This window comes from Meriones unguiculatus, chromosome 3, assembly GCF_030254825.1.
Source record: "Meriones unguiculatus strain TT.TT164.6M chromosome 3, Bangor_MerUng_6.1, whole genome shotgun sequence".
NCBI lineage: Eukaryota > Metazoa > Chordata > Mammalia > Rodentia > Muridae > Meriones > Meriones unguiculatus.
The window spans coordinates 5811339-5836237 of record NC_083351.1 but is presented as its reverse complement, the minus strand read 5'-3'; the positions used below and the strand labels follow the sequence as shown (position 1 = coordinate 5836237).

Genomic DNA, 24899 nt, shown 5'->3' with positions numbered 1-24899 from the left:
AACCCTTTCCTTCTAGGTTGATTTTGGTTATAGTCTTTATCACACCAATAGGAAGAAAGTAGGGCATTCTGTTTCCCCAACCAGAGTCTGAGCCCCAAGTGACTAAGGCTATTTTTGTACCCATCATCTCTCCTCTCTGTTATAGCAAAAGGCTTAGAAAATAAAAACACAGACTCAAAGGAAAATCATACATAAACTCACATCCTAGAAAAAAACAGCTTCCAGATTTTAAATTTTCCTCCCCTCCTCTGTCTCCTCCATTTTCTAATGTTTTGTTTTGTTTTAGATATGGCCTCACCTAACCCAGGCTGTCTATCCAAGTATGATCTTCTGATAGCCTGCCTTACCTCCCATGTGCTGGAGGGAGTATACTCTGCCATCACACTGGGCAAGACTTAAGAAAAAAAAAAAAAGATTTCTTTTTTTTATGTATATGAGTGTTCTGTGTTCCTGCACATCTGCAGGACAGAGGAGGGCATTAGATCCTATTATCGATGGTGTGAGTCACCATGTGGTTGCTGGGAACTGAACTCAGGGCCTCTGGAAGAGCAGACAATGTTCATAACCCTGAGCCATCTCTCCAGCCCCACTGGGCACGACTCCTACTCTAAAATTGTATGCTGACAAAGGTTCTGTGTTGTTTTACTAACCGTTATTTTGGAATTGAGATCTGAGACCTAAATCTTCGTCCCAGGATTGTTGGCAGTTATTTCCCCGTTTAGAAGCGACTTAAGGGTTGGAGAGATGTCGGTAACCAACAAGGGAGTCTACCTCCAGAGGATCCACCACCCTCTTCTGAGCTTAGTGGGAACCGGGTAGCCACACGGGGCACACGCACACACGAAAGCATAAAATGAAATAAAGGAATGTTTAAAAACATTCTGAAAGCATCTTAATCTGAAAGGGCTGAGACGGGGCTGGAGAGACGGCTCAGCAGTTGAGAGCGCTCGCTGCTCTTCCAGGGGACCCCGGTTCAATTCCCTGCACCCACGTGGCAGCTCACAACTGCAACTCACACCCTCACGCAGACACACATGCAGGCAAAACCCAACGCGCATGAAATAAAAATGAATCCTGAAGAGGGGGGTATCAAAGAAGGTCCCACTAGAGTCCGGCCTCCAGGTACTGCTTGGCTGACTCCACAGACCCAGGACAGCCTCTTCAGGAGACACCGACAACATAGAATAGCCTCCAAGCGTGCCCTGAAGGTGGCCGTGGGACGAGGGCCCTGATTACCGTGGGCAGGACCGTTCGGGATGAGGCGGACCAGACAGAGGCGCCGGCTTGCTCTCGGGTTCCCAGGGTCCCGTGAAGCTGCGTCCCCACTCCAGACCCCTCCCTGGCTCAGCTCAGCCGCGCACGTGCGCCCTTGGGACTGAGGATGAGCGTTGGTCACGCTGGGCTGCGACTGCGCGGGAACCAGATGCCACCGGTTGGATAATTCTCTCAGGGTCTGACCGCAGACCTGCACTGTTGGGGGAAGTCTGGGCAGCCATTGAACCCTTAGCTTTCAGGTCCTATCCTACCGCAGAACAGGCAGAGAGAAGGGAGCCAGCTGGCAGCCAGGAAGCCCGTCTCTGGTCTCTGCATGCCCGAGACTGCAAACTCGGCTTTTCGGTTCTGTACCGCCCCCCTCAACCCCGAGTAAGCGACACCGCCAGCCACCCTCAATATCCGTGCTCTTTCTTTGGAGGCCCCCCAACCCTTCAAAAACCATGAAAGGCTCTGGTTCTGTCACGCCTTAGCTGGAGACCCTTGTGTCGGAGCTGAGAAGGTTTTCCGGAGGGAGATGCTCCCACTGTCCGCTGCCATCTGAGCGGACCTGCGTTTCTGGACTCCGAGTGGGCTGAAGGGTGAAGGCGACGAAGAAAGATGTCGGCTAACTGGACATGAATCACAGCAAATAGATCACAGGAGCATGTCTAACGAGGACGAAAATCTGCGGGCCTGGGGGGACTTTGCTCTGGATTTTGACCACTTGGCCTGGTCAGCCCCGTAGCAGGTGGACACGTGCTGAGCACAGAAGCCCGCAGAGCCCGCTGTGGGCAAATTGCTGGACCCAGACTCACTCCAGCGACCTATCCTGCCCTGCAAGGTATTTACTGCTTTCCCGGTACTGAAAGGTGTGTCTCTCCGGACCACTCAGGGTTTCCTAAAAAGATAAAATAATTTTCCCCCCTCTAAAAGTGGTACTTGAGGCTAGGGCGTAGCTCAGGCTACAGCATACGCACCCACGTTCAGTCTCCAGTAATAACAGCAGTAATGATAATAGTCTCAGCACGGTTGGTTGGGCGAGAACCGACTCTCCGCTAGGCTTGGCTGTAGACCTCTCGGCGGGGACCACTCTCCTAAGCCGTAACAGCCCATCTGTTGCCTCATTAGCTAATGTGGTATGGAGCCAGCTACAGCTGTGGGCTTCTGTGTGTTCCAGACAAAAATTAACTTTCCAGTCACTCTTCCACAACGTGACTGGTGAAGACTTGGGCGCTGGAGAAACGCTGGGGACTGTTTCCTCTGGGTGCCACGCTGAGCCTGCAATTTCAGGGCACCCGCTGGCTTAGCCAAACTCTAGATGTTTAACTTAAAAGCAGAAGTGAAAGAAAGGGCAATTTTCCGGTGCTTGAAAGGGTTATTCTGATTTAAACTGGCAATAAAAATGCAATTGGCTGGGAGTTGGCACGGCCAAAGTACAACCTAAATGTCTTCCCTCTCCACACAGCACAGCTGGCACTTTGAGGAGGAGGAGAGCCACAGGCAGAGCAATGATGGATGAAAAGAATCGAGAGAAGAAGGGGGTGAGTGTGCGACTGAGCACAGCGGGGTGCTGTGGGCCTGCTCAGCTTTCCTTGGGACTCCCCAGGGCCGCCCTCAGCTGGGTGTTCCGTCTGGAAGAGCGAGGTTTGCTCACAAGGACAGCCTCACTTTTATAGGAGTCGGTGTGATTTTTATAGACAGATGCCCGTTAGGAGTCCTGCCTCGGGAACAGCTGTTGAGGAAGGGCTGTAACCAGGCTGGGGGCTACACTTCAGCTTGTGGAATGCTTTCCTGGGATGTATGAAGTCCAGGTGAACCAGGTGTGGTGATGCATGTCTGTGTCTTAACAAGTGGGAGGCAGAGGTAGGAGTAAAGGCGTATGAGGCTAACCTTAGCTATAAAGGGAATTCAAAGATAGTTCTGTTCCAAACCCACAGTGGAACTGGAGGTTACTTGTAGCTTTCCTTGATTGAGAAAAACTCCAAGAAGGTAACACGGCAATAAACACTTTTCAAGGAATCTTCATTTTAATCCCTCCGGTAGTATTTGCTCGTAAATGGATAGGGAGAAGCATGCATTCATGCAAAATATTATTTACTGAGGTCCATAAGACACGGGCTGGAAGCATGGCCCAAGACATGTATCGTGGGAGCTGGTTTGGGAGGGAAGAGCAGCTATCATTGGTGCCAGCTCCTTCTCAATTTAGCTGTGGCTAAGGCTTTTTCATTCTGACTCATTCATGTGCAACTGAGGCCAGCCTCAAATTCCTGATCCTCCTGCCTCTACCTCCCATGTGCTAGGATTACAGGCGTGTGCCATTGCACCTAGGCGTTTAACTCTTTCAGTGCCTTCTCATCTATCACATGGACTGAGAGCCACTCCCTCTTCTGGATGCCAGAACAGTTAGACAGTGCACCAGAAGCGTCTGGCCAGGGGTGAATCCTCCTGGCAACATTGCTGCTTGGTTTGTCCTATGGAGCAGACTGACCTCGCTATTGACACTGGATATCTCTGGGGTGATCAGGAACATCTGAGCCTCTACTCGCTTTATTTCTGGTACAACAAACAAATGTCCCCTATGAAGCACAATCCGTTCCTCCCAGAGGACTTCACTTGGATTATCTTGTTTTGTTTGTTCTGGTTTTGTTGCTTACTATTTTCCATTGCTGGGGACCGAACCCAGGGCCTCATGCATGCTGGACAACTGCTCTACCACTGAACTATACTCCCCAGCCATTTTCTCCTTCTCAATTTAAAACAGGGCTCTCTAAATTGTCCAAACTGGCCTTGAGTTCATGATCCGCCTCCCTCAGCCACCCCGGTTGCTGAGATGACATTGCTGCACTACCACCCAGCCTATCCGAGACTGCTCTCCCTGAGGAAGTACTTGACAGGACAAGTGTTGTCACCTGTGTTAGACAGGAAGGCGTCTGGGGCCAAGGACTTGAATGTTCAGGGTCACAAGAGATCCTGTGCCCGCTGCTCAAAAAGTAACAGGAATGGAGATGTCCCCCACACGGTGTGGTCTGCAGATGAGCCCTCTGGAGGAAACAACCCAGACGGCCACTAGCCCAGGGCATGGGTTGGTTGACCTCGGCTGCCTGCCCCTCAGCTGTCCGGGCGTGAAGCCAGGCGTGCAGCCTGTGGGGTTAGGAGATGCCAGGGAGGCACAGGGCTGCGCGGTCGTCTGGAAAGATTCTGGACAGCAGTTGGGCCCAACTTTCCCTCAGTAGCTGTGCAGCTCAGGCCTCAAAACTGCTTAAGGACTGTTGGATGAAATTTTCTTTTTCCTACAGAGTAGTGTTTTGGGCAATGAAAACATGTTTTGTGGGGTGTCCCAGCCACAGCTACTTTAGTGTCCTAGAGTGAATCACCTTCACTCTGTCCTCCCTAGGTCCTCACTGTTGTTCTGTATTAACTGACTAATTAACTGGACACTCACTATAGATCAGGCCGGGAGGCCTCCTTCCCTGGATCCTTGACTCACACCCAACACGGGGTCAGCCTCGGTCATGGGTGTTTTTACTGAAGCCTCAAGATATTTCCCTAGTAATTTGGGAAGAGTGGGGTGCTGTGGATGGAATCCAGGGCCTTGTCCATGCTCAGCAAGTGTTCTGTCACTGAGCTGTGTCCAACCCCCATTTTTTGTTCCTCCCGATCCTTGAAAGAAAGGGGTGGGGGATGAGAAAGAAAGCTGGCAAGAGACTGTAACCCAGGTGTCAGCTGAGGGCTCTCAGGAAATGAAGGCTGTCCTATTGTTTGCAGCAGGAGTGATTTGTGGAGGAGTGAGGCCCAGAAGGGCACGAGCTGCAGCCTCAGACTCGGCTGCAGCCCACTAGCGCAGTTGCCAGGAGCTTGGGGAAGAGGGTAACGGGTGACGCTGGTGAGGAGTGCAAAGTTTCTGTTATGTGGGGCGAGCAAGCCCTGGAACTGCAGGTCAAGGCCTGATGACGGCAGTTAATGACACAGAGATGTGCAGCATGCTGCCCATGTTGACTGTCACTAACCCTGATTCAGGACACACACACACACACACACACACATACACACACACACACACACACAGGACACACACACACATACACACAGGACACACACACACACATACACACACACACACATACACACACACACAGGACACACACACACACACAGGACACACACACACACACAGGACACACACACGACACACACACACACAGGACACACACACACACACAGGACACACACACACACACACACAGGACACACACACGACACACACACACACAGGACACACACACACACACACAGGACACACACACACACGAAAGCACACATGCATGCACATACTCTCACACACACACAAAGATAACTATGTGTGGTGGTGAATGTATTGATGAGCTAAATTGTGCTGATCATTTTACAAAGTGTATACATACACACATGTATATATGCGTATGTTAAAACACCATAAAGAAAAGCCAGGCCCTGCCTGCTGCTTGGAAGGCTGGGACACTAGAAACGCAAGCTCAGTGGAAGCCCGGGCTATAGAGAATTCGAGACCAGCCTGAAGCCCCCACCTCAAAATAAAACACAAAGGGGGGTGTTAACTTGTAAATCTTCCTCCCACTTCTATTTCTGACCAAGAACAGAAGCCCTTTTCACTGCTGCGTGGTGGTGCTCAGTCTTGTTAGCCCTATAGTTCCAAAAGGGAAAAGGACCCAGCTTGGGGGCAAAATGGTCAGTTTTGGCACCACAGGTGGGATGTGGCCTCATGAGCTACACTCCTCATCAGAGAATAAAAAAGCTGCCGAAGGGCTGAAGAGATGGCTCAGCGCTGAGGGCTGGCTGCCCTTCCAGAGGGCCAAATTCAATTCCCAGCACCTACACGGGGCAGCTTACAGCTGTCTGTAACTCCAGTTCCAGGGGACACTTCTGGCCTCTTTGGGCACTCACGTTTACATGCACATGACTACATACATACATACACACACACACACACACACACACACACACACACACGCACGCATCATCATAATAAACCTATCTTTTAAAGCTACCAGTGAACACGGAAGGACTGCTCACAGGGTTGATCCAGTGGCTGCTTCTCTTGGGTAGTGGTATCCGCTGCGCCCTGATCTAAGAAGGCGGGGACTGTTGGGGATGTGCCTCAGAGAAACTGAGGGCCGCCTCTGCTGTGATGGTCTCCAGCCCACCCAGCTCACTTCTTAGAGGCGGAGAGAGAGAGGTGAAGGCCTCGAACTCTCTAAGAACTTTCTCAGCACCAAAACCTGTTCTTGGGTGTGGTGGCTCACACCTTTAACGCCAGCACTGCAGAGGCAGAGACAGGCAGACTTCTGTGAGTCTACAGTTGTGAGCAGGACGGCCAACACTATGCAGAGCGACTCTGTCTCAAGAAGAAAGAGGTGGGGGGAGAGATGGAGGGAGGGAAGGAAGGAGGGAGGGAAGGAAGGAAGGAAGGAAGGAAGGAAGGAAGGAAGGAAGGAAGGAAGGAAGGAAGGTGGGAAGGAAGGAAGAAAACCCAGCATGGTAACTCACACCTACAATGCCAGAACTCAGGGAGGCTGAGGCAGGAGGATCAAAAGTTCAAGTCTAGCCTGTCTCAAACCAAACCAACAAATCAACAACACACCTAAGTGGTGGAAAGCTGGATTAGCATGTACAAGATCCAGGCAATATCCAGTTCTCACATATACACATCCACCCACCCACCAATCCATCCCCCCGGCAGCCAATGTCTAGTTCTCACATATCTGCACATCCACCCAGCCACCAATCCATCTCCCCAGCAGCCAATGTCCTGTTCTCATATATCTGCACATCCACCCACCCACCAATCCATCTCCCCGGCAGCCGGTCAAACTAGGGACCTGTCTAAGTGTTGGCGATACACTGGTCAGCAACACTGACAGAAGCCCCTCCCTGCGGCTTGGTTAGATCTGTAAAGAAGGAAGGGCCCAAGCTCTCCAGATGGCTCAGCAGGTAAAAGCTCTTCAGTGGCTTAGCCTTCAGCCTGAACCTGTGTAAAGGTGGAAAAAGAGAGCCAACCCCTCACAAGCTGTCCACACATCGCCCTGGTGCATGCACACGCAGAGACCCCCGCATGGGTGCTCCTGGTATTTGAGGAGTTGCTGGAAAAGCACCACAGAACAGCGCCAAGCTGCGGTAAGCCAGCTGCAGAGGCGCTTGCTGGAGTCCCAGCGGCTCAGGAGGTTTGAGCTGAGGAGCTGCAGAACAGTCTGGAGAAGGCAGGAGGTTGGAGGAAGATCTAAGCTCGGCAGATCAGTCTTCGGATACAGAGTAGCTGGAAGACCATGGTGACTTAATGGCGGGGACACACTTGCATGTACACCGGGGGACCTCTCTTGGCTCCTCCCTGGCATCCACTCTACCTCTCTCTCACAGGCGCTGACCCTGGTCCTTGCCCTGGCAACGCTGATAGCTGCCTTTGGTTCATCCTTCCAATATGGGTACAACGTGGCTGCTGTCAACTCGCCATCAGAGGTAGGTCACTGTGGTAAGTGAGCCCCAACAGGGGAGGGCCTCGGAGGTGCACGTGGCCCCTAGAACAAACACAGCCTTTAAGGGAAAAGAGAGGAAAGTCCCTTCTCCCCAGACCCCAGATTCCCACGAACCTTCGGTGGCCTGGTAGCGTGTGGAGTTGTCTGGAGGGCCATGGCTGCGGCAGCCGGAAGGCGGCAGCCATTCCAGGGCATGAGACACCCCCCCCCGCAGGTGGTGTCCTGCCTGAGCTCTTCCCCCGTCACAGCCCACGGCTGCCCCGGCAGCTGTCTCTACCTCCAGTAGGGCCGTCCCATCTACTAACTCTTTCTGCAAAATGAGCTCAGCTGGCTCTGCTGGTCTGTCCCCTCTGTCCCCCAGATCATGAAGCAATTTTACAATGACACCTACCACAAAAGGACGGATGATAAGCTCGATTCCTTCACCTTGACGCTCATGTGGTCCCTGACGGTGTCCATGTTCCCCTTCGGAGGCTTCTTAGGTTCTCTCATGGTTGGAACCTTGGTGAATAAGATGGGCAGGTAAGAGAAGAGTAGGTTGGCGTTTGTGTGTGTGTGTGTGTGCTCGTGTTGGTATGTGAATGGAAGATCCTGGTGCAGGTGTGCGAGTGTGAACATGAAAGCTGAGGGTAAACGTTCAGTGGCTTTCCTTTATTGCTTTTCACCTTCTTTTCTTTTAAAAAGATTGCTTTATTATTTTTACTCACACGTATATGAGTGCTCTGCCTGGATGTATGTGCTCTGCCTTTATGCCCGGTGCCTGGTGAGGTCACAAGAGGGCGCTAGACCCCCGGAACTGGAATTAAGGACTGTTGTGAGCTGCTGTGTGAGTGGGAACCAAACCCAGGCCCTCTGCAAGAACAGCAAGGATTCTTAACCTCTAGGCCATCTCTCCATCCCCCTCTTCATCTTTTTTTTTCCCAACATAATATTTTTATTGATTCTTTGAGAATTTTACATCTCGTATCCCAACCCCACTCACTTCCCAGTCCTTCTATGTCTGTCCCCTGACCCTTGTGGCCTCTCCCCACCCCATAAAATAAAAATAAAATTCTTTAAAGTAAAAGCTGAAATTAAGAAAATAGATTTTTTTTTTCTTAAAAAAGTCCAATTTGTGTTATTTCTTATGCTCTCTGGAGCACGGTGAGTAGCCTGCTCCTTTAAACAGATCCGAGTCCTTTCCCTCCTGAACCCCCGCCCAAAGCCATCAGCTGTGGAAAGCTACCCTTCAGCCTCCGTGTCACACTTTTTAAGAGTTCTCTTCAATGTCTTCCTGTTTGGGCTGCTCCTAGCTAAGACCAGAAAGCTCTTGCTCAGGCCGGGCCAAGCCTTGCTCACGGAGCTGACCACTTAGGACTCAGTCAGCATGGGTTCACTTGTTTGCAAGCTGCCTTAAATATTTGCAGACATTAAAAAAAAAAAAAAAAACCAACCACAGCAGTTTAATTTACGGATATTTTCTCGGTGCCAAACACGCCTCAAGGCACTCTCAGACGTACATTCATAGCTGAGCAGCGTGGCACACTCAAGATCCCAGCTCCTCAGAGGCAGCAGGGTCTAAAGTTTTAGGTCAGCGTATGTGGCATAGCGAAATAGTGTTTTTTGTTTTTAATCTCTTACATACTCGCGAACACACTGCATACACGAGCTTGCGCACACAGATGAGAGTTTTGCACTCTGCCACTGAGCTGAGCCTTCATCACAAGGCGGGAAGTGTCTATGTATCTTGAAGCGGTGTTGAAACCTCTGTGGACAGGGTGCTTCTATCTTCCTTTGATTTTCTTTTTTAAGATTTATTTACTTATTACATATACAGTATTCTGCCTGCAAGTACAGCTGCATGCCAGAGGGGGGCACCAGATGGTGCTGAGCCACCATGTGGTTGCTGGGACTTGAACTCAGGACCTCTGGAAGAGCAGCCAGTGCTCTTAACCTCTGAGCCATCTCTCCGGCCCCCACTAGCTTTCTTTGTTCATTCTTGTGTTTTTGTTTTTTTCTTTGGTGTGTTTTGCCTTTTTTCCCAAATGTGTCTTTATGTGCGTAGGTGTTTTGTCTGCGTGTCTGTGCCTGTGCCTTGTGCATGCCAACTGCCACAGGCCCACATCTCTCCAGGCCCCCTTTGCTTTTTTGCTTTTTATCATTTATTTATTTGTTTGTTTTTCTATTATTTTGAATCTTGTGTTTTCCAGCTCCCTTTTCCTTCACTTTGAGCATCTTTCTCTCCTGCGTTGTGCTTTGGTGCTGTGTCTAAAAATGCATCTCAGCACCACCTAGACTTCACACCTCTAGAATACTTTGGTTTCACGCTTTTGTCTATTATCTTACTGAATTTTGTTAAGGGTACAAAAATCCGTGTTTGGGTTCATTTTTATTTGTTTGATTGTTTTGTATTTTCTCCGTTTTATTTTGTGTATGATTATATTGCCTACATGTGCGTCTGAGGCCCCGGGAGACCAGAAGAGGGTGTCAGATCTCCTGGAACCGGAGTTAGAAATGGTTGTGAGCTGCCATGTGGGTGCTGGGAACTGAACCCGGGTCCTCTACAAGAGAGGAGTGGTCTTAACCACTGAAGCATCCCTCTAACACGCACACGCACACACGCATTATAATTGACACCTACTACCACCAAGCCACATAACGCGTCCACACTGGGCCACCAGGCTTGGCCTGACCTGCTGGGCTCCCGTGATCCACACACTGCAGCCTAGTGCTAGGACCACAGGCCAGGCACAGCACACCAGATTTACTTTACTGTATCTTATCCCATGTCCCTCTGCTCGCCCCCCCCATCTCTGTCCTTTGCTCTGCAGCAGGAGGCACAGTTGACCCTGCCAGCCTCAGTCCCAGGGAAGCTCCCTGCCGCCACTAGGGGGCGCTGCTCAGAGTGGCCATAAGGAGTGCTTGCTGATGAATGCGAGATGAAGGGAATGAACGAACCTTTAAGCTAACCTGGCTTTTACCATAACCCTCTGCAGAAAAGGGGCCTTACTCTTCAACAACATATTCTCCATCGTGCCAGCCATCTTAATGGGGTGCAGCAAAACTCTTGAATCATACGAGCTGATAATTATTTCCAGACTCCTGGTCGGGATCTGTGCAGGTAAGGAACCCTTCCCTGTGACTCCCAGGGACCTGCGGTAGCCTGGGGCCGCAGAAGCGCAGGGACCGGAGCTGACGCTCCACAGGCACTTGGGCTTGTGCCTCGACCTCGCGGATGCACAGCAGGCAGACCTTCGCAACAGTGCTTCCTGCAGGGGAAGCTGTCTTCCGAGCACTTTCCAAGGCTGGGATTGAACCCAGGACCCCGTGAAAGCCAGACAAGTGCTCTTGTCTGGGCCACAATTCCCAGCCCAAGAAAGCTGTTCTCTCTAGAGTAAACTATACAACCCCGAGTTTAGAAGGGTTGTTCCGGCCTAATTCTTTTTCTCAGGATCTCAGCATTGGCTAAAATAATGGCGGCCTGGAGGGTAGTGGCATCTATTTAGTGAGCAGTGCCTTCGTTTGATAGACTGTCCTACGTCATGAGAACAAAAAGGTCTCATGAAATTTTGTTTTAGTCGTTGTTGTCCATCTGTGCATGTGTGGGAGAACAAAGGTAAACAATAGACTTCACCTTTCTTTAAAGATTTATATATTTTTGTGTGCAGTGGTGTTTTGCCTGCACATACGTTTGTGTGAAGATGCCAGATCCTCTGGAGTTGCAGTCACAGACAGTTGTGAGCCGCCATGTGGGTGCTGGGAATTGTGCCTGGTTCCTCTGGAAGAGCAGCCAGTGCTCTTAACCACTGAGCCAGCTCCAATTTCTTTCCTTCTTCTTCTTCTTTTTTTTTAAACTCTGGTCTTAAAAAGGTCGTGGAACTGGCTTGTCAACCTCAGCTGCTGGCTTCTCGGCCTTGGCTGTCTGGGATGTGCTGCACCGGTTTTAGAAAGCTCTCCCTTTAAAGCCGCACTGTGGCTCCCCCAACAGTCAGCCTTTGGCAAGGCCCAGTCAGGAGGGCCCTTCGGAAGCAGGGCGTGCACCTGAACTCTGCCCTCCTTTCAGTTGGCGTCAGGTGACCTGCTGACCTTCCAGATGCCAGGGAGGGATGGAGGGCGATTTGGCTGAATGTGAGCAAATCCCTAGTTTCATGAGCAGGCAGGGAAGTGTGGAAGCTGCTGCTGCCAGAGGTGGTGCACAGCTTTGGTTCCAGCACTCAGAAAGTGGGGACAGATGGATCTCTGGGAGTTTGAGGCCAACCTGATCCAGCCAGGCTGAAGAACTGCAAGGCAGCACGGTGGAGAGAAGCAGCCGCATCAGGGAAAAACTATAGCCCTCGGGCCAACTTCACTCAACACTGAGCTCTCGATCCCCACCCCCACCCCCAACTCCTCCCACCCCACCACACAAAACACACACACACACACACACACACGATTTAAAAATCTTAACCTAGGCTGGAGAAATGACTCAGCAGTTAAGAGCACCTGCTGCCCATTCAGAGGTCCTGGGTTCTCAGCAACCACATGGTGGCTCACAACCACCTTTAATGAGGTCTAATACCCTCTTCTGTCTGTTGTTCTCTTCTGTCATGCAGGCACACATGCAAATAGAGCATTCATATACATAAATAAATAAATCTTTTAAAAAACAGAACTTAACCTAAGCTGGGCCTGGTGGCACACACCTATGATATCAGTTACTTGATAAGCAAAGGCAAGAGGATTGTAAGTTCAAGGTCTCCTTGGAGTACAGAATGAGTTCTCAATTGCTTGGACTTAACCCTGTTTCAAAACAAAACATAAAAAAGAGAGAGAGGAATACAGCTCAGTGGTAGAGCACTTGCCTGCCAAGATCAAGGCTCTGGGTTCGTTCGCAGCACAAACAGCCATGCAAGGCAGCGGGTAGGGACTGGGGAACACTGGGAGAACCTGGAGCTGCTTGTCCTGGTCTTGAAGCACACCACTTCAGCCTTTTGTTAACAACAAGTGAATAACGGGCGTAGAGTCTCTTCTGGCTACTTCCTGCTGACACTGGGGGCGCTGTAGGGAGGTCTAAAGGCTGAAATGTTGGCCAAGTCCAGGAAGAATAGGCTGCTTTGATGCTTTCCAGGGTCTGTGAGAACATCCATGGCTGGGAGGGAAGGTGCAGTTCCAGCTTGTTGAAAGTCCGTGAGGTCAGAGTTGAACACCTGTAGCTGCTTTGGCGCTGTTGTGGCTATAGGAAACATCTGTGTCTGGTAGGACACTGAAACACATATATAGGCAAAAGATAAAGTTGAGTATAGAGAAAACCCTGTAGGTATACATTGAAAGGTTTGGATTGATGAGGCTTGTACATGAGAACCTCTGTCTACCTGGAGGGACCTTTATTTACCCCTCACTGGCAATATTTAAAGGCTTTGTTTTTGATCTGTCATTGAGGTGAGGTTTGGTTACAGAAGCATGTAAACTTAGAGGCCCTAGTGCCAGCTGGCACTAAGTGTAGAAACCTGAATTCTCCAGCCTGTCTGGAGGAACGGGCATCTGGGCGTCTTCCATTGGGGGCAGAGAAGTAGAGGAACCATATGCGAGGGGGGACCTTCCCATGAGTGAGCGAGCAAGTGTGTGCTCGAGTGAGGGGGAGGAAAGAACCCATAGAGGGGGTGTACTGCCCAAGGGAGAGTGTGGCCCGAAAATGAAAGTCAGCATAGAGGGTCAAACCTAGACAATTAAGGCTACGGCTGAGGGGGGGTCCCTCCGTCTCAAAAGATAGTAGGAAGTTGCCAGAGTTTTGTGGTCAAGCTTCCCCTACCAAGAGAGGCGTGTATGCTGAGAAAATGGAGTGAACTCACCAATCTAGCCAGTGGTTGCATGCAGTAAACAGCAGTCTGGTAGCCAGGAAAGGAAGTCCCAAAACCAGGGAAAGGGGAGGAGTCCCATCTTTTGAGATCCTGTAGGTATACATTGAAAGGTTTGGATCGATGAGGTTTGTACATGGGAACCTCTGTCTACCTGAGGGACCTTTATTTACCCAGTTACTGGCAATATTTAAAGAAGGCTTTGTTCCAACGCACCAATGTTACGACCAATGCACCAATGTTGGGAAACGTAGGAATGTTGGGAAGCATGCGCCTGTGCAGGTTACACGCAGGTTACACCACGAAATCAGTTCCCCGTAGGAGGTTTATTAAGGGAAGGGGGAGAGAGAGAAAGAGAAAAAGAGAGAGGAGGAGAGCAAGAGAGTAAGGAAGAGAGAGAGGGGGAGGGCTCCAGTTCTCTTATAGGGTGACCCAGGGCATGCACAGGTAATTCCAGGTGGTCAGGGTGTCTTCACAAATGCCTGATAACTGGTCTGTCAGGTCCCTTGGGGCTGCCTGTAGAAGTGCCTGCTTACGGATCCCAACAATCACTTCAATGTCTGTCTTAAGAGCAGACAGTTGGATATTTTTTTGTTCTCATGATACAAATGATAAATTATATTTATACAGTAAGTATAAACAGCCAACACAATTATAAAACCAACCACCAGCCCTGCGACTGAGAAACATCTGGGTGACTTCCCCATCGAGTTAGCAGGAAGGGTGTGGTGGCACGCGTGAAGCGCACGTGACTGTGGCTGTGGCCGTGGCTTCACAATCAGCACAGCAGGTAGCAGGGCCGGTGTGTGTGCTGGCTGGCCCATGGGAGGGAGGAGCCCAGCAGCTCCTGGGGTGAGCCCCGTTCCCCCCATCAGCCGGCTCTCCCAGCCTGCCCCTGTGTTCGGTTAGCTGTGACAGCAGGTGGCCGACAGCATCTGGAAACCTCCTTCCACCACCTGCACCAACCACATAGCTCACCTGAGAATTCAGTCAACATCACAGCTTGGGGGATGGGGGGAGGGCAAAGGTGACTGGGCCTTGCTTTCTGGAGGCTCACAGTTGTGAGTTTGTTGTTGATCAACTCCTTGGCAAGAAGCCTGAAGGCAGAAGGCATGCACACATCACACCACCTAGGGTCTTGCCAGGTTGATCTGTCCCAGTAGAGCTGGGACATCCCAGGGACACCCTGTAATTTTAGCCCTGGCGGCCTGAGGCAGGGGGACCTCCAGTTTGAGGCTAGCATGGGCTACCATAGCAAGACCCCTTCCCCCAAGATATAAAAAGTAGAGCTTGCTTCCCGACATGTAAATGTCGTTAATCAAGACACACCAACCAGGCTTTTGCATTTGTTTTCATTTTGTCATTGTCTTTATTTGTGGCCAGTATGAGCCACTCCTTCCCCCACACGGGAAGGTGCTATTTCTAGAAGGTGAGCTGGCTGGCGTGGCGTTCAGCCTCTCAGTGACAGGCTCTTTTCTCCCTGAGGCAAAGTGGAGGAGCATGTCTTCCTTTCTTAGACCTGGGCCAGTCAGGAGTGAGGACATAGGGTCTGACCAGACTGCATGACCAGGTGACACAATCAAGGAGCAAATAACTTTGTCAGGGGCTTCTCCAATGTGATGTCTTTCCTTGAAGCTTAAGGGACTGAGAACTAGAAGAGATGTTTGCCAGGGCTACCATCCGTCCATCCATCTATCCATCCATCCATCCATCCATCCATCCATCCATCCATCTGTCCATCCATCCATCCAACCATCCATCCATCCATCCATCCATCCATCCATCCAACCATCCATCCATCCGTCTATCCATTCACCCATCCATCTGTCCATCCGTCCATCCGTCTATCCATCCAACCATCCATCCATCCGTCCATCCGTCTATCCATTCATCCATCCATCTGTCCATCCATCCATCCAACCATCCATCCATCCATCCATCCGTCCATCCGTCCATCCGTCCATCCGTCCATCCATCCATTGTTTTCTGGAATGTTGTGAAAGGTGGGGTGCACAGGTGCGCACAGGTGTGTGTGGACGCGGGTGCCACGTGTGTGGAGGCTAGAGGTCCACCTCAGGTGTTGTTTTTCAGGAGCTCTACATATTATTGAGACAGGGTCTCTCCCTGGTTAGGCCGGGCTGGCTGGCCTGCAGGCTCCAGAGATCTGCCTGGCTCCCCACCCCTGCACTGAGATCACCACTGTGGACTCCCACGCCCAGCATTATGCTGGGATTCTGGGAGTTGAACTCAGGTCCTCATTAGCTGACTGAGTTGCCCCCATTTTAAGGGAGGGCTGAGCCAGATGCCGCCCTTGACCGGCACGGTAAGTCTTTGAAGACACGGCTCTCTGTCTTTGTTCCTCCCAGGCTGTCTCCTGGTTGTCTGCTTACCTCCACTCTCCTTCCAGGCATATCTTCCAATGTGGTCCCTATGTACTTAGGGGAACTGGCCCCTAAAAACCTGCGAGGGGCTCTCGGGGTGGTCCCCCAGCTCTTCATCACGATCGGCATCCTTGTGGCCCAGCTGTTTGGCTTCCGTAATCTCTTGGCCAACGAGAAAGGTGAGAACAGAGCCCTGTCCCTGCCTTGTCTCCCCAAAGCCCCTGTTGCCATTTCTGGAAGCTTCTGCCCGCCGACTTCCCTGCTGCGTCCAGTGAAGACCGCCCTCGGTGGCACACTCCATCTGGACCTCACAGTGCGCATCATAGGTCCGTAACAAGTCTAGGAGACCACAGTGTCCCCACTGAACAGGAGGGGCCTATTTCCGTTGGACTGCTCAGTGACTACCCGCAGCTCAGAGGACGCAGGGTCACCGAAGAGCGGCAGTGTTTCTTCCTCTTTCTGTCTCAAGTCTTGAGCTACCTTTTTCACTTTTTTTTTTGCAACCACAGTCTCATATAAGCCAGTCTGGCCCCAAACTCACATTGTAGTCAGAGCTGACCTTGAGTTCCTGATCCTCCTGCCTCCAGCCCACAAGGACCGAGATTGCAGGCAAGCAAGACCACAACTGTCTTATGCAGTGCTGGAGGCCAAAGCCAGAGATCTGTGCACACCCTGCGCCCGAGCCCTGCCCTGTCCCCAAACACCCCCTCTCTCTCTTTCCTCCCTCTTTCTTTCTTCATGAGCCTTGAGCTCATGGGAGGGAGACCAGGCCCAACGATGGCCTGCCGTGGCCTGGGCTCCATGTCTTCCGTAATAGGTCGCTTGTTCCTCCCAGCAGCCTCACGAGATCACGTATGCAAAACACACCCATTTTACAGATACAGAACCCGAGCACAACGGAAACTCGTCCGAAGTCCTGTTAAGATTCAGACCCTGCAGCCTGGACCTGGTTCCATGTTGCACTGCCACACTGTCCCCAGCCTCCCCCCCCATCTTCCCATTGTTCCTGCACATGTCCATCAGGGATGCCACATTATCCCCAGGGGCTGGGACCCCAAATCAACCAGCAGGCATGACGTCGGGGGGCAGGGGGGCAGGAAGGAGGCACCCAGTGTCAAGGCTGTAGAGAGGTCATGGTTGAGAAGCGGGATCCGGGTTATTGTTGCGGCATCTTTGGTGACTCAGTGAGAAGAGCATAGGGGACCAGAAGGAGGGGCCCAGGGGCTGGTGACTATGGTGCTCACGGGAGAAGGAAGAGCAGCAGCACTAGCCACAGACAGGGCATCGGGAGGTAGGCACAGGGTTCCAGGATGATCTTGGGCCCCAATTCTGCTCAAGGGGCAGCAAAAGGATGGTGGGGGATGATGCTCCCATCTAGAAAGTGGTGGGCCAGAAGCTGAGCGTGGCTCTGGACACTCATATTCTAGGTGAAACAAGCCACTTTCTTGGCTGGAAGCTGTAGCTTACCAGTGAAGGTGCAGAGGTCCACTCGTGCCTTGAGGAAGATGACAGCTAGTGAGGCCTGCCTCTCATTTATCGAAGGTGTGGGAAGTTAGACAGAGTGGCCCGCACCTGTCATCCCGGCGCTCAGAAGGTGGAGGAAGGAGACTGAAGAATTTAAGGTCATCCTGAAACACATAGCAAGTCTGAAGCCAGCCCGAGTCACATTCCATTAAAAAAAAAAAAAAAAAAAGCCAGTGGGACGGTTCAGTATGTAGAGGCACTCAGTGCCAAATGGGATAACCCGAGGACCCACATGGTAGAGGGAGGAAAGCGACGCCACAGACCGTCTCTGATCTGTACGTGATCTCTGTGACATTTCTCTATCTCCCTCCCCGGCTCTCTCCTTCCCCTTCTCCCTCCCTTTCTCCCCTCTCTTTCTCCCTCTTCTACACACATACCCACATACCATTAAAAAAACAAATGTGATAAAAACGTAAAAACTGGGATCCCCAGAGATCCCCAGACAATAACCCGGATCCCGCTTCTCAACCATGACCACTGTACAGCCTTGACACTGGGTGCCTTCTTCCTGCCCCCTCTGACGTCATGCCTGCTGGCCAGCCCCGGCCAAAAATGGGCTTACATTGGGCGTCGTGGTGCACGTCTGCAGTCCCAGCCCCCAGGAGGCTGAGGCAGGAGGACAGAGTCCAGGCCAGCCTACTACATGAGACCTATCACGAAGGGAGACTGGTGATTGGTGGGCCACCAGCTGCCAGCTGATAACCTCCTCCCTTTGGATGAGATGGGTCAGCCATGTGCCCACAAGCAGCCAGATTGAGCCAGTGTCCATACAGCTCTGCTCTCAAATAACGAGATTTCGGTAAAGGGCCCGGACTCTGCCAGCCTCAGTGTCTGTGTGTGTAAAGCGGGGCTGTCTGGCTCCTACCCCCTAAGGGTGCGTCAGCAGGGCATGATGTGACAGGCAGTTAGGTCCGCTCCTGGAACACAGACATCTATGGTGTCACTGGCCCAGAGCACAGGAGAAGAGAGAGAGAGAGAGAGCCAGAGATGACTGCAGCAGGGGGCAGAATGTTTGCTTGCCTTTCTAGCCATTTATTCTTGTATTTTTATGCAAATGGGTGTTTTGGCTGCGTGTATGTCTGTCTGTGCACCAAGTGCCTGCCTGGTGCCTGTGGAGGCCGGAAGAGGCTGTGGGGTCCCCCGGAACTGGAGCCACAGGTGGCTGTGGGCCACCGTGTGGGTGCTAGAAACCAAATCTGGATCTTCTACAAGAGCAGCAAATGCTCTTAGGCACTGAGGCATCTCTCCAGCCCTTTCTGTAGCTATTTTTATTGTGAACACATCACGTATGATTCCCAGTAAATCTAAGGAAAAAGGAGCCGGAGGCCTTGTGACCATTCCCCAGGTCAAGAGAGAGCTGCGCCAGCTCCCCCAGAGCACCCTCCCGTCCCTGAAAGGAGCCCCTGGGCCGACCTAAGCTCGTGTCATTTGCTCTCTTCGGGTCCAGCTCAGCACCTTTGGAGATGGGAGGGTGGACTCCGGTTCTGAACCTGATGTAAGGACATTCATTGGGCATTGAGTTGGTACACTCCATGTCACGCTGGGCAGATCTGTCCGGGTCATTGCTGTCTTCACTGCAGTTTTAAACTGCATCCTAGGCCCTCAGAATGGCTACTGTGCCCATTCTGCGTGGACAGTAGTGGACGTTTGCATTACTGCTGGTTGGTTTTGTTTCTTAGTTGATCAGTGCTGCCCTGACCACTCCAGTGTGGGTGTCCTCGTGTTCCCCCCCACGCCTCCCCAGACACAAACCCGGGCTGGGATGGCAAGGTCAGACTCAGAATGCTCCAGCCAGCTGGTCCCCGAAGGACAACTCAGGTCTGTGTAATGGCGCTCAGAGGCCTCCTGTTTGCCTGTGGTCTTGCCCACTTTTGGCATCGCCAGATGTCTGTGTTTGCCGCCTCGTAGATGCGCAAGGTCAGTCATGCCATAGCCACCGTGTAAAGAGCTGGCACACACCCACCGAAAAAGTCGAGCTTTGTCCCCAGACAGCCACGTCGTGCCTCGGGGTGACGGCGCAGAGCACAGAGTGGAGGGACAGGACACTGTGACCATAGACCCTTGCTTGCAGGCTGGCCCATCCTCCTGGGACTAACTGGAGTCCCCGCAGCTCTGCAGCTTGTTTTCCTGCCCTTCTTCCCCGAGAGTCCCCGCTACCTGCTGATTGAGAAAAAAAATGAATTGGCTGCTGAGAAAGGTGAGCTTTTGCGGTGGGTTTCTCCGGACACCGGGCTCACTCCTGGCCCAGGCTCATCCACCAGCCCTGCGTTCAAGCCCTTGGCTCGGCTCTCCCTCAGCCCTGCAGACACTTCGAGGTTGGAAAGATGTGACTGACGAGATGGAGGAGATCCGGAGGGAGGATGAGGCTGAGAAGGCCGAGGGCTTCATCTCTGTGTGGAAGCTCTTCAAGATGCAGTCACTGCGCTGGCAGCTCATCTCTGTCATCGTCCTCATGGCTGGGCAGCAGCTGTCAGGAGTGAACGCGGTATGGACCACCTGTGAGCTTGGGGGCAGGAGGCAGTGCGTGGCCAAGTGCCGGGAATGACCCCTGCATACATCTCTGAGGGGCTGGGGGCAGTGGGCTGCAGGCCTCCTACACATGAGGTGCTCCTCCTCGCCCCATGGCTCTCTTCCAGATTTACTACTATGCTGACGAGATCTACCTCAGCGCAGGTGTGAAAAAAGGCGATGTCCAGTATGTGACGGCTGGGACAGGGGCGGTCAACGTGTTCATGACCGTTGTCACAGTGAGTATCCACAAGCCACCAAGGACAGAGTGATACCTGGACAGGGAGCTGGGCCTGGAGGATGAGACCCTTGGGCTTTGACGTTCCCACCTCAAAGCTCTGCTCTAAGGGTATCCCTGACTCTAGTGGGGAGCAGCCACAGACCCCTAAAAGTAGAGGCTCAAACCCCCGCTCAGATGCTCCCACTCGAGGCCTAGAGCCATGGGACTGAGGCTTTTAATGTGGGCTCTCGCTGAAGAGTGAACATTTGGGCCTAGCCCGACCTCCCCACTGGCCACAAGGACACTCGGATGTACTTGCTTGTACGATTATGTACACACCCGGGGCTGGGCCCGCACCCCTCCTGGCTCTTTGAAAGTTGGTTGAGGGGCAGCAAGGGCATCCCCGTGATGGCAGCCCCAGGTAGGGTGCACTGTCCCCACAGGAAGCCTAGGCGCTGGCTCTAGAAGCTCACCTCCTGCCTCCCACACCTCCAGATCTTTGTGGTAGAGTGTTGGGGAAGACGGCTTCTCCTCCTCCTTGGCTTCTCCACCTGCCTCATCTCCTGTATCGTGCTGACGGCTGCCCTGGCACTGCAGGTAAGGAACTCTGTGACAGTGACCCAGTAAAGAAAGCTCAGAGAAGGTACCAAAATGCATCGGTGCCACAGGAAGAAATGAGAGGCAGGCTTCCTCCTGGCACTGTAAACCAAGAGGGAGCATCTTTCCCCTGCGTCTCCACCTGTCCGCAGTTCGTGGTCTGTGTTCTCTGTTGTGTAGGTGCAGTGTCTGTGTCCCTGACGCCTGTCCCTAAGAAAGGGCTTTGTCCTGCATTTACTGAACAGCATAGTAAATAAATACTATGAGATGGAAAAGGAATGAAGGATACTTATTTATTTATTTATTTTTGGTGGTTTGTTTTGTTTTGTTTTGATACAGGGCTTCTCTGTGTAGCCCTGGCTGCCCTGGACTCGCTTGTAGAGCAGGCTGGCCTTAAATTCAGAGATCCACCTGCCTGTGCTTCCAGAGTGAGGGGTACTCTTTTTAAACAGATTTTTTTGTTGTTGTTGAGATAAGGTCTCCTATGTAGTTCTGTCTGTCCTGGAACTCACCGTGTAGACCAGGCTGTACTCAAACTATTTTACTGAGATTTTAAACAGTTTTACAAGGGAAGGCACCATTCCCTCACCCCAGCTGAACCCACAATAGTGTACACGACCACACACAGATGCTGCAACCTATGTCCACATGTTACTTCCAACATATATGGGAGAGTTGTTCAGATTTGCTTTCAACACACACACACACACACACACAAGTACAGGTGTGGAGGGACAGAATGGAAGAGGACATGGCTCTCCACACAGGTGAGAGCTGCGCTAGTGACCCTGCTCGGGACCGGCACCCTGCTGCTCCCAACCTGTGTGTTCACAATAGTAAGGGGTCAGGCACCAAAATGAGTTTGTTTTAGCAAGTCTAGTCAGATGTCTCAGGGCCATGATTTCACCTCCCCCCACCCCATCGAATCAGCTTCCTCTCAGCTGACATCTAAGGTCTCATCGAGTGGTGAAGCAGTCACTGCTGGCTCCTTCCAGATCCAGGTAGCATCTCTGTTCTGAAGTCCCCAGAGTTCCTGTCCCAGCTGGTCTTAGCACTGCCAAGGACTGACTTCCTGTTTTCCTGCCCCCACAGAACACCATCGCCTGGATGCCCTACATCAGCATCATCTGTGTCATTGCCTATGTCATAGGACACGCCCTGGGACCCAGTATGTATCCCCATGCCGGCCTCATGGTTTCAGGGCCCACATCCTGCTCCTGCATGATCTTCTCTGAGAATCCCCAGGGAGGGTAGAGGTGTCTCCAAGTGATGTCTCCTTTAAGCATAGGATAGAAGGGGCTGCAGCTGGCACTATGGGTCAACAGTACTGCCGTGTGTGACTGGCAGAGTGAGCGCCACAGGCAGCCTCTGCCATCCATCATGCCCCCCATCCTCATGAACTGCATTTGCCTTAGAGATATTCACCGTCCTCATGGCCAGGTGGCCAGGGTGCCAAGACACCTATTGTCTCAAGGACCCTTTGGGAGCCACTGTGCTTTCCGAGGTGTCTCCCCAGCCTACCTGCCTTCTGATCTTCTCCGCTTTGCCCCTCCTTGAGGCTCTCTCTCACCCCTCTGTCCTTTCTCTCCCAGGCCCCATCCCTGCACTGTTAATCACGGAGATCTTCCTGCAGTCCTCCAGGCCCTCTGCCTACATGATTGGAGGCAGTGTCCACTGGCTCTCCAACTTCGCCGTGGGGCTCATCTTCCCATTCATTCAAGTGAGTCCCAGCAAGCCCCCAAGCCACTAAGCCAGAACCTCCTAGCATACCCCGAAAACATAACATCTCTCACTGATCCCTCTCCCCACAGGTGGGCCTTGGTGCCTACAGCTTCATCATCTTTGCAATCATATGTCTGCTCACCACCATCTACATCTTCTTGGTTATCCCAGAGACCAAAGGCAGGTCGTTCATTGAGATCAACCAAATTTTTGCCAAGAAGAACAAAGTGTCAGACATATACCCGGAGAAGGAGGAACTCAAAGACCTCCCACCTGGCACCCCTCTGGAGTAGCAGAGCCAGGCCATGACCCAGGGTGGGCGGTCTGCATGGACCTCCTGTCTAGACTTCAGCTCTGGATTCTTATTGTCTGACATTGGAAGGGAGGCTAGCCTGGTGGGGAAATCCAGCCCGTCACCAGCCTCCCTCCACTGGGGGCATCTGACCTGCTTTTCCTGTGGCCTTTCTGCTGCCTCCAACCATAGAGGCGAGCCACAGGCTCTCACTCACATGCAAAGCTGTCCCTTGCCTTTGCTGGGTTGACTCTGGAGGGATCCTGTAACATCTCTTTTCTGGCAAAAAACAGTTATTGCGGGACCAGACCAGAGGATCATCTTTCACCAGCAAAAGTGCTTCTTCTGTGGCTCCCGTAGGCCTCCGGGGCTACTGGCATCTGCCCAGGATTGAAGTCATCCTCTCTCCTGACCCAGCCGTGTCACGACGCTGGGGAACAGACCGTAGGAGGACACTCTGGGCATGAAATAGTAACCGTAAATGATAGTTTTCTGTATAGCCAATAAAACAGATCTGATCACTTTTCACTAAGACATACCAGTTCTGTGCAAGCAGAGGAGGCCACAGGGGTCTCCCCGCTGCCGAGCCGCCTCCCGAGGGCAGGACCTGGTGTGGAGATGCTGGGACACTCCCTGCTGAAGGAAGTGGCTGGCTGAGAGCTGCCAAGCCTGGAAGTTGTAAAGTTGGGGGCAGGGTGCACTCCTGTCTGCAGTTACACACTGAACCACCAAGGGGTCCTGGGAGGAGGTTGCAGGAAGGGGGTCTGGGTGCAAGGGGTGGGGACAGGATGCTCCTTACACCAGCAAGGCAGAGACAGAGTCTCAGAGGCATGAGTGTGCGTGTTGGCGTGTGAGTGCAATTAGAAATGTATAGAGAAAGCTTTGAGGTGTGGCTGCTGCGGGAATTAAATGGCTTCGTGTTTGTAGGGTCTGGCTCAGCTGGACAGAGTGCAGGTTCGGCACTCTCTGCGGTGTTGGCGTGCTTGGGAATGAGCATTCGTCCCGAGCCCGGAGGTGAAACACAGTGGGAGAGAACACTTACAGGACTGGACGGGAGGTGGACAGTGGGAGAGCACAGATGCCGTGGTAGCCTGGGGCACTCCGCGAGCAAACGATTCGAGTTGGAGACCTAGGTGTGAACGCATGTACGGCTGAAGAGTCACACAGACACTTACACATAGAAACATCCAGAATTTTGCCTATGTGCGTGGGTTATCTAGCAGGAGGTATGAGGCACGGGAGTAGGGCGGAGACTTTGGAAATATGAAGGGTCTCCAGTTAGTGAACATGAGGTAGGAGGAGGGCATTCTGCTCAGGGGAGCCCTCAATATATTGATCTGGAAGGAAACCCAGGAAGTCGGGGGTGACTATATGAGGCCTATAAGTCTTTGCGAGGGTGGGGTGATACAGGGCCTCACTCTGTATCTCTGTGTGGCCTGGAGCTTGCTTTGTAGACCAGAATGACCGTGAACTCACAGAGATCTGCCGCCTCTGCCTCCTCAGCGCTGGGACTGAATGATGCTCTACTATGCTCTGTGACCCCTGTAAGTCTTGAGAGCCAGACTGATCAGTGGTAGACGCTAGCATAAACAAGGCCTGGGGTTCCATCCCCAGTACTGAAAAACAACCAACATAATCCTGGCGTTAGATGACTGAATTTCTATCAGTTCCAGATGGGACTGGAAAAGGGCAAGACCAGCTGGCATCTACAAAGACAGGGAGTGAATAAAATGGGACAGAAAGGGAGACAGGGAAGAGCAAAGAGATGCTATCGAACGCTTAGGCCATGGGAAGGATCTGAGCGATGGACAGACTGAAGGCTCAGAAGACCAAGAGCCCCAGGCGTAGTCCCACATACATTCCATACAATCATCCCGTCTACCCTGCAGAGGTGTTAGGGGAGCCCCGGAGGAGGCTAGGACCCGTCCCCCGATCCCAGACTTCCCTGAGATGCAGTCCAGACTTTGTGGGAATGTGTCTTTGGTGTTTACAAAAGTTAGGGTTGCATGGTAGCCACAAGGAAGGGGCCAGAGGAAGAGGCTCATTGGATTTGGTGGCCAG

General features: G+C 52.2%; 1 protein-coding gene across 3 annotated transcripts; it reads left to right on the top strand.

Moving 5' to 3' along the window:
• The first annotated feature begins 1462 nt into the window (after positions 1-1462).
• On the top strand, positions 1463-23366 carry Slc2a5 (solute carrier family 2 member 5). Of its 3 annotated transcripts, none has more exons than XM_021648556.2 (13): positions 1463-2095; positions 2720-2795; positions 7663-7761; positions 8140-8300; positions 10754-10878; positions 16002-16154; positions 19571-19696; positions 19797-19984; positions 20136-20246; positions 20723-20824; positions 21917-21992; positions 22417-22544; positions 22636-23366. In XM_021648556.2, exons 2-13 carry the CDS (start codon positions 2763-2765, stop codon positions 22837-22839), a joined length of 1506 nt encoding a protein of 501 aa, XP_021504231.1. In that variant the 5' UTR covers positions 1463-2095; positions 2720-2762; the 3' UTR covers positions 22840-23366. The 3 variants fall into 3 exon arrangements, with proteins under 3 accessions (XP_021504231.1, XP_021504232.1, XP_021504230.1); XM_021648557.2 differs by having other exon boundaries at positions 1980-2123; XM_021648555.2 differs by lacking the exon at positions 1463-2095 and adding an exon at positions 2518-2616.
• The last annotated feature ends 1533 nt before the right edge of the window (positions 23367-24899 follow it).